This window comes from Peromyscus leucopus, chromosome 20 (genome assembly GCF_004664715.2).
Source record: "Peromyscus leucopus breed LL Stock chromosome 20, UCI_PerLeu_2.1, whole genome shotgun sequence".
NCBI lineage: Eukaryota > Metazoa > Chordata > Mammalia > Rodentia > Cricetidae > Peromyscus > Peromyscus leucopus.
Genome location: NC_051080.1, coordinates 32,403,962 through 32,413,246, shown reverse-complemented (window position 1 = coordinate 32,413,246; position 9,285 = coordinate 32,403,962). Strand labels below are relative to the sequence as shown.

The following is a 9,285-nucleotide window of genomic DNA, read 5'->3' as shown; positions in this document are numbered from 1 at the left end:
GGGTCACTGCAGTTTGAGAGGTTACACAGGACTAACAGTAGGTAACAGCAGCCCAGCACCAGTGCCCAAGGTATTTAGGTATTTGGTAAGCCAAACGCTGAAAATGCACAGCACACCTCCCAGTAGGAGAACCTCAGCCCCGCTGAGCAAGATGAGGGAGTCTGCTGGTGCAGAGGGATGCTGTCCACAGCTACACCTACTGACCCAGAGCCCTGCCACGACCCCGGATACATGGGAACAGTGTCTGGTGTCACATCCAGTGAGGGGTCCTACCCTAAAGAGCTAAGGACAAAAGTCACCTCACCAGGCAGCCCGGGCTAGACCCAGCCGGGGTCCAAGGCTCACCCATGAGAGCCTGGCTGGCTGGGTCCCACACACCTGCTGCAGTTGATGACCACATCCTCCGGCATGACTCTCCTCTTCAGCATCCCCATCTTGGGATGGTCCCCTCGGCCGCAGAACAAGCCAGGTGGCTCCGTCTTGAAATTGCCTATTTTTTCTCTGTGGCCATCTAGAATACAGTAGCCAAACTCCTGCTGAAGCTCTTCTGCCTCTTCTTTTAGCTTCTGAGTTAACACAGTACGTGGGCATTAGGAGAGAAGAAGCTAAAACCAACCCAGTTCCTGCGCTGACCGAGGTCCTTCCTGCTGCTGCTGCTGCTGCTGCTGCTGCTGCTGGAGGCCTCAAAGCCCTGGCTCTCCAGCAGGTGTGGGGGGCACACGGCATGAGGCTCCTCAGGCTGCAGCTCAGCAGCAACAGGGCAGCCTTCGAGGTAGGAGGAAATGAGTGAGGCAGGTTCTGGAATCACCCCAAACCCCCTGCAATAGCTGGCCAAGAAGTACACAACTGAGAGAGAACTACATGGCGGGAGGGCTCCGTTACATAGAGAGGAGATGTGTAAACCTGATGGCGGTGGTGGCACACGCCTTTAGTCCCAGCACTCGGGAGGCAGAGGCAGGCGGATCTCTGTGAGTTCCAGGCCAGCCTGGTCTACAGAGGGAGTTTCAGAACAGCCAAGGCTGCACAGAGAAACCCTGTCACTAAATTAATAAATAAATAAATAAATAAATAAATAAATAAATAAATAAATAAATAAATAAATAAATAAATAAAGTAAAGAGGGGGGAGATGTGGAAAGAAGCAGAGCAGAATCAACTCCCCCCATATTCCTGCTCTTGGGCCCTGTGCTACCCATGATGTTTCAAATGGAAGTGTGCTTCCTCTCTCCCCCCAACCCCCACCCCTTTGGTTTTTCAAGACCGATGTAGCCTTGGCTGTCCTGGAATTTTCTCTGTAAACCAAGCTGTCCTCGAACTCAGAGATCCACCTGCCTCTGCTTTCTGAGTGCTAGAATTAAAGGTCTGGACCGCCCCCACTCAGTGGTAGTGTACTTTCAAATGTGCCCCAGGAAAATGGAATTATATCCTGGACACATTTTTTTAAAAAAAAAGGGGGGCATAACTTGAAAGTACTCAGCACCTGCTGTGACAGCACCCAGAACCTGGTCCACCTCCTAAGGCTTTTGTGGGAGGAAGGCTCTGTGGGGGACTCCCTGCAGCTTGCACCCACCAGCTACCTCCCGAGTTTCCCAGAACCCACTGCTGACCTGCTTCTGCTCCCTGGGCAGGGTCCTGCGGGCCTCAGTTCTTTCCATGAAGTGCCTGTGGATCTCCACGAAGTCGCATTTGTCAAGGTGTGTGATAAGCTTTCTCTCCTCGGCTGTCATCTCCTGGACCAAAACCAGCAACACGTGCTCAGCACTCTATTACAGGCACCGACCCATGGCGCAGGGAGTCCACACTTGGGGCCCACGGCACAGGATCACTGTGATAAACCCCAAACACAGGGCTGGAGTCCGGGCAGAGTGCTAAGGCCGGGCCACTAGACCAGTGGTCTCAACCTGTGGGTCAAGACCCCTATAAGGGGTTGGATGACTTTTTCACAGGGGTCACATATCAGACCTTTACATTATAGTTCGTAACAGTCATGAAGTAGCAACAAAGTATCTCAGGAGTCACCACAACCTAAGAACTGTATTAAAGGTTGCAGCATCAGGAAGGCTGACAACCACTGCCCTAGACCCTCAGGCTCCAACAACTATTATACCAGAGATCCAGGTGCACAGTGGAGTCCTGTGGACAAGTCGCGTGACCTCCACTGGAAACAGCTGCCTCCTGGGCACATGGTAAAGCACATATGCATGATGAGGTAAACCCAGGAGGAAGGGGGACAGCTTAGAGGGCAGTGTGTGTAGTCTCAGCTTCAGACTTGTGGCCCTGACTCACATCCCGAGCCTTGCTCCTTCAGAAAACCACCAAATGAAATCCCCAAGTGAGCCCCTAAATCCACACCCTTCCCCGGGGCAAGAACCCCCCCATGCCCCACACTACCAGGGGTCAAAGATTCTGCTGACAGAGCAGCTCACCCCAGGCTCCCAGTGACAGAACCGCACCCCCCCCCCAGACACTAGCCAGCACGAATGGACTCTACTAGTATGACCCAGGTGGGGACTTGCTGTAGGATGTTCTGTATGGCAAATGTGTTAATAAATAAAACACTGATTGGCCAGTAGCCAGACAGGAAGTATAGGCGGAACTAACAGAGAGGAGAATTGAGGGAACAGGAAGGGAAGGGAGAGACAGCCTGCAGCCGCTGCCAGGACAAGGAAGATGTAAGGTACCAGTAAGTCATGAGCCACATGGCAAAGTATAGATTAATAAAAATGGGCTAAATATAAGAGTAAGAGCTAGACAATGATAGGCCTGAGCTAATGGCCAAGCAGTTTAAATAATATAAGTGTCTACATGTTTATTTTATAAGTGGGCTAAGGAACTGCCAGGGCTTGGCGGGACCCAGAGAGAAAACTCCAGCTACAAATGGCGCCTAACGTGTTGGCAAGAGTTTCCACCTAAACCTAAAAAAAAAAAAAACCTAAAACGGACCTAAAAACATCTTCCTAGTTGTCTTTCTCGTTAGCTACAGGGACAAGCCAAGGATACCCATTTCCAAATGTAATTTAACATTTCAGTAATGAAAGTGGTAAAACCCCTGACCCCCCAGCTCTGCTTTGGAGATCCCCATCCTATGCAAATTATCCATGTTGGTGGATGGCAATTGTGCTTCAGGGACAATTACAGAAGAAACCTATTAAGCACTGGATAAACTGTGGCAAATTCACTCAACGGAATATTAAAAATCCCTCTTGCCTTTGAAGGTTGGACCTTCTGCCAGACTGTGCAGCCCAGTTAATAATATGCCTTAAGACCACGTAAGGCCATGCATGTACTTGGGGCTGGAGAGATGGCTCAGCGGTTAAGAGCACTGGCTGCTCCTCTAGAGGACCCAGGTTCAGTGCCCAGCAGCACATGGCAGCCCACAGCTGTCTGTAACTCCAGTTCCAGGGGATCCATGGCAGCAGGCATGTGTGTGGTGCACAAGATACCCATACACAGAAAACAAAATAGAAAAGAGTATATACTTAACCTGCCTTCCTACTGTGTGCTCAGCCTGCTTGTAACCAACCTTACTATGCCTTGGATTTTCTACGCAGTCAGCTTTTACAACCCAAGCTAATGTATAACTGCTATCTTGAACTATGTACTCTTCCGCTCCCCTGGCTTATAATAATGTGTATTTTCTGTAACTGTTCAATAAATTCGGAACGAAGCACTCTGCTAGGGACAGACACAGGCACGACAGACAGACCACATACCACAAAGCACAGACAGGCAGAAGACACAGGGAGAGAAGTGGAGAATTCAAAAGTTGGGCTCGCTCTTGGTCAAAGCTACTCATGTGACATCAATGCAATCATATACATTAAAGAAAGAAACAAGCTGGGTGGTGGTGGCACACACCTTTAATCCCAGCACTCTGGAGGCAGAGGCGGATCTCTGAGTTCGAGGCCAGCCTGGTCTTACAAAGGGAGTTCCAGGACAGCCAAGGCTGCACAGAGAAACCTTGTCTCAAAAAATTAAAAAAAAAAAAATTAAAAAATCCAAATGACAAACCATACAGGAAAAGATGCTCGATTCTGTCAGTCACTAGGGAAATGCTGGGGATGCAGGCTTGTGGTTGCTAGGTAACAAGATGCAAAGATCAGGCCAGGCTCACATGTAACACATGTCTTAAAAAAAAACAAGGGAAGAGAGAAACCTCACACAACACTCTCATCTCCACACTGTGTGCTTATTTTCACGGGGCAGAAAACGCCCTCTGGACTGCTCCGGCCTCCCACTCTGAGAGCCGGATGCTGTCATCAGAGCCCCCAGGACAAGGTCACCTCGGCCTGCCACATGCTGGGCCAACACCGTGGCCACTGAAAGCTGGCCGGGCGATAGAGATGGCAGCTGGCTGGGCACCCACCCTAGAGCATCCCCACCAGACCGGTCCAGGGCAGCCGCTGGGGCCGCTGGGACACACACCTTCCGCCAGTCACTGAAGAAGTTCCTCTGGAAGACTTCCTTGGTTGTACACTCAAGATGCAGCATTTTCCCATACAAAGTGGCGACCTCCTCCGCTGGCAAGCTCAGCTTCACCGGCTTCCCTGCAGACACCACAGGTGCTGACTGAGGGACCGACACAGCCCCCGTCCGGGTGACCCAACCTCCTACTTTAGTACACAGTACACTCTGAGAACACCCTAAGTCAAAGTGACCGGCACTTGAGTAAGGTAAGGGCCACACACTCCTGGAGTGGCACCAGGAACATCACTGTGGGGTCTGCAACAGCCCCAGCCACCCACTCCTCTATTATGCCGCTTCCTGCTACTCAGTTTGTATTACATGGAAGAGCAACACATGCGTTTCATTATTAGTGTGTGTGCGTGCGCGCGTGTACACGCACGTGTACAAACATCTCACTTGGGGGTAGGGGCACCACACATGCCATGGAGTGCCTGCGGACGTCAGAGGACAACTTTGTGGAGTGGGTTCTCTCCTTCCATCTTTATGTGGGTCCCAAGGATCAAACTCCAGTCCCCAGGCTTAGGTGGCAAACGCCTTTACTCACTGAGCCATCTAGATGGTGCAAAAAAAAAAAAAAATTTCATTTTATTGCAATTCTGGGGATGAACCCAGGACCTCATGCACACCAGGAAAGCACGCCACAGGAGCTATATACCCTTGGCCCGATTCTAAAATACAGATTTCCACATAGGAAATTACAGGAACAAAATAAAAGTCAATGCGTCACAGTGGGAAAATGTGACCACTGCAGGGGTAACCCCTCCGTGCTCAGGGACTTCCTGTACTCCATGAAAAGGTCAGCACGACAGAAGAGCGCACAGAAGCCCAGACAGAACACCAGGTGGGCGCCCAGGCTATTCCTGACGGAAATCTCTTAATCGAATGTCGGAAGAGTTTCAGAACAAGAATTTCAGAAACGATGTGTGCGGGTAAAGGCACTCGCCAAACAAGCATGGCGCCCTGAGTTTGATCCCGAGTCCCACGTAAAAAACCACGGAAGAAGAAAATTGGCTCTACAGAGTTGGTCTTTGACCTCCACAGTGCACTCCGGCACGTGTGCCTGAGGCCACATCATAGGTACATATGGGCCCAGCAGGTGGGCACACAATCATAAGGCAAAGGCAAGAAAATCTCCGTGAGTTTGAGGCCAGCCTGGTCTACATAGTAAGTTCTAGGACAGCCAGGGCTATGTAGAGAGACCCTGTCTCAAAAAAGTAAAAATTAAAAAAGGAGAAGGAGGAGGGGGAGGGGGAGAGGGGGAGGAGAAGGAGAAGGAGGAGAAGAAACAAACTGTGCTAGGTGTGATAGCCCACACCTTTAATCCCAGCACTCAGGAGGCAGAAACAGGCGGATCTCTATGAGTTCAAGGTCAGCATGTTCTGCATAGAGAGTTCCAGGCCAGCTATAGTGAGACTCGGTTTTCAAAATACCAAAAACAAACAGATAGGAACAGGTTCAGTGTTCCACACTGTGCAAGGACACACACAGCACACACTGTGTATCTCCACCACCACCTCTCACCAGGCGGCCAGCCTAGATGCAGATGTGCCCTGTCATTGTGTACTCAGGAGAGGTTGGGAGACCAAAACAGCTCACCCCAACCTTCGGCAAGTCTGGGTACAACGTGTGTCCCTGAAACACAAACTCGTGTCTCTCCTTCCTTGTAGTAGCCTGCCACTGGCCACGCACATCTGTGAGTGTACACACACACACACACACACACACACACACACACACACACACACACACACACGAGTTTCTGGGGGACTCCAGGGTCGTCCCCTGCCCTCTATTCTGTCAGCCAGTCCATCGAGAAGCAGGGAAGAGGAGGACTTTGCACCCGATGCTGGGAAGGTCAGCGCGTCTTCTCCGCAGGCCGACCAGGTAAGGAGAGAAAGTCGGCCCAAACCCTCGCCCTCACCGTCGTAGAAGAAGCGCACTCCATCCGGAAGGGGTTCGTAGGCAGGGGTGAAGTACGGGCCTTTGTGTTCCAGCTGCCTCCACTTCACTCTGTTCCTGCTCTTTTCTTCCCACCTGAAAAGACAGGAGAGTGCCCGAGTGGAGCCCGGCTCACACCACACCAGGCCACTGGTGGACATCCCCCTTGGCCTATTTACCGAGGAGGAAGACACCATCTGAGGAGGCGGGACAAACCGACAGGCCGTCACACTCCAGTGTGTACCCGCCAGGGTCCAAACTCAAGGGGCCTAGCTGAGTAGAAAGGGGGGCTCAAGGGATCCCCAGCTTGGCTCCTCTGGAACCTCTTCACGGGGTCCCACAGAGAACCCCTCAGTATAGCCATCACACCTGGCAATTAAAAGAGTGTGGCTGCTATGGCCGGGTGGTGGTGGTAGAGGCGGTGCACGGACTTTAATCCCAGCACTTGGGAGTTCGAGGCCAGCCTGGTCTACAAAGCGAGTTCCAGGACAGCCAGGGCTGTTACACGAAGAAATCTCTTTGTTACACAGAGATCCTCCTGCCTCTGCTTCCTGAGTGCTGGGATTAAAGGCATGCCCCACCACCATCTAGCTGACAGATACTTTCTGAAGAGCCTTTCTTGATGTCCCCACAGTGAAGCGATCAGGTGGAGAGGAGCTACCCAGTGACTGAAAGTGAGTGTAGGTGGGGAGGTCAGGGGACAAGGGACCAGGTCCTGAACCATAAAGCAATTCCAGGTATGCCCTGAGAACAGAAGGAGCCAGAGCAGGCTTCATAAGCACGGAGAGCTCTGGCAGATTTGGATGCCCGAGGCGGGCGTCCCATGAACAATGCAGGAGGGGAAGGGAGGAAGGATGGCCAAATCCCGTTCCACCTCTCTCATGGGTCTAGGTGGGGAAGAGTCCCTGCTCCAGCCTGCTGGCAGCCCGCTCTGAAGACGGCAGGATACAGACGTGTTTCATGACATGGGCTCAGACAACGCCTTCCTCCAGCGTTCTCCCTCATCCAGCGTCATAAAACGTGGACAGCACTGAGCGTCAAGCTCCTCACCACAACCGCTAGGTGGATTCTACCAGCATCTCCATTTCACGGTCAAGGACACAGAACTCATAAACTCATCGTGGCATAAGTGATATTCCCTTGTCCAGTCAGAGACCGAGTACCAAACAAGTTACCTGGGCGTCCTGCTGTGCCCCTACAATCTAGCAGCTTCTCCAAAAGGACACAATTCTGCCCCATCCTGTCTTTCCTGGAATCCCTGAGGCCCAAGAACTTAGCTCCCGCAGCAGAGGCTGAGCTACCAAAGGCAGGTCAGCTGGCCTGCTGTACAGGCTGATCCTGGGAGAGCTAGCTGTCTTCACTGTGAACCACGCCCCCCTCCCCGAGACACACACACACACACACACACACACACACACACACACACACACACTCCTGCGATCATACCAGGACACCCCTTTCTTAAACACTAAGTTAGCAACAATCCCTCATCAGAGAGCTGGATGCTTCTGGGAACCTCCGTGCAGAAGGAGCAAGGCTAAAAAGCCCAAACCTCACAGAGATGCCCAGCCTGGACACCCATCCCAACCCCAGTGTGTTGCTAATAGTAAAAAAGTTAAAACAACTCAAATAGCTATCAAATACTGGAGAGAAATAAAATGTGGCTTATTCATACAATAGAATATTATTAAGACATAAAAATGAATGAGAAACTGACAGATTAAATGACTTTGGTGAACCTTCATAATTTCATTTGTAGATCTTTCCATTTCTAATTTATAAATACATTTGGGGTTATAAATTATAAATGTACTGCCTCCTGTCAACATTGTATACTTCTATTTGATGATTTCTGTGTCAAACATTATATGGAAATGTTTCCAAGTATTTTCTGTATTAACTGTGAATGAATAGAACAAAATAAATTGCCTGTGATGGAAAAATAAAAAATAAAAATAAATAAATAAATAAAAAGCCCAAACCTCACAGAGATGCCCAGCCTGGACACCCATCCCAACCCCAGAACGGCCCCAGAAGTACAGGGCCTCTTCCTCAGTCTCCAGGAAGTCCAGCAGGACAAGCTAGTGACCTGGCCTAGGAACGGAAAGCTAAGACCACGTGACAAAGAGCGTAGGAATCCTGAAGTGGGCCGGAGACCAACCACGGAACCTGGGAACCACACTCCGAGAGGACCTCCTCCAACCAAACGCCGCAGCTCCGAGTCCCAAACACATGGGTGATCGAATTTCCCAACGTGTCTGGTGTGACCCGGCACAGGAGCAGGATTCGGCAAGTCACTAACAAATGCTGCACCCTGTCTATCTATCCTGAGCTCCGTTCCACTCGCCTTACCCTGCTCGGTTGGCCTCCGCGCCCTGGGACGCCTGGCGGCAGGGGACGCGGCGGGAGACATGCCGGAAACGCCGGCGCAGGACCCGAAGAGGTAACAGCAGCATGCGTGTGCGTGCGTGGGCTCGCCCGGCTCTCTGGAGGCCACGCCCTTCGGGCAGAGCCCCGCCCACACTCTTCCCGGAGTCCCGCCCAGCCCCTTCCCTCTTTGCGACAGCTGCCCTAGCCTGGACCAAGAAGTGCCACTACTCTCTCCTAGCGCCTCTACCTGCCATGGCAGCCTGCAGAAGTCGTGACTAGGCCGACATGGTCAAAGGCCCCTACCTCCGGGGTAAAACACCAAGTGCTTGCACTTCCAGAAGGACGAGGTTGCAGGTACCAAAGCAACCTTCCCTGGGCAACTGACCAACAGCACTGAAAGTTATGCAAAGATCGCTGTTGCCCAGGCCCGCTACCAAGAGACCAGCGACTCAGATCTCAAGGCATCTGTACCGAGCAGCAAAAAAACTCCCAACCAGCAGCCGGCTGGGCC

At 51.6% G+C, this 9,285-nt stretch overlaps 1 protein-coding gene across 1 annotated transcript; it reads right to left on the bottom strand.

The window, feature by feature from the left end:
• Window positions 1-17: 17 nt before the first annotated feature.
• LOC119086368 (DNA topoisomerase I, mitochondrial-like) lies at window positions 18-8,984 on the bottom strand. The gene is made up of 5 exons (XM_037197560.1): window positions 8,757-8,984; window positions 6,388-6,500; window positions 4,425-4,546; window positions 1,607-1,729; window positions 18-566 (listed from the first exon to the last, which is right to left on the bottom strand). The coding sequence occupies exons 1-5, from the start codon at window positions 8,858-8,860 to the stop codon at window positions 342-344; spliced, it is 687 nt and encodes a 228-aa protein (XP_037053455.1). The 5' UTR covers window positions 8,861-8,984; the 3' UTR covers window positions 18-341.
• Between the last annotated feature and the right edge of the window lie 301 nt (window positions 8,985-9,285).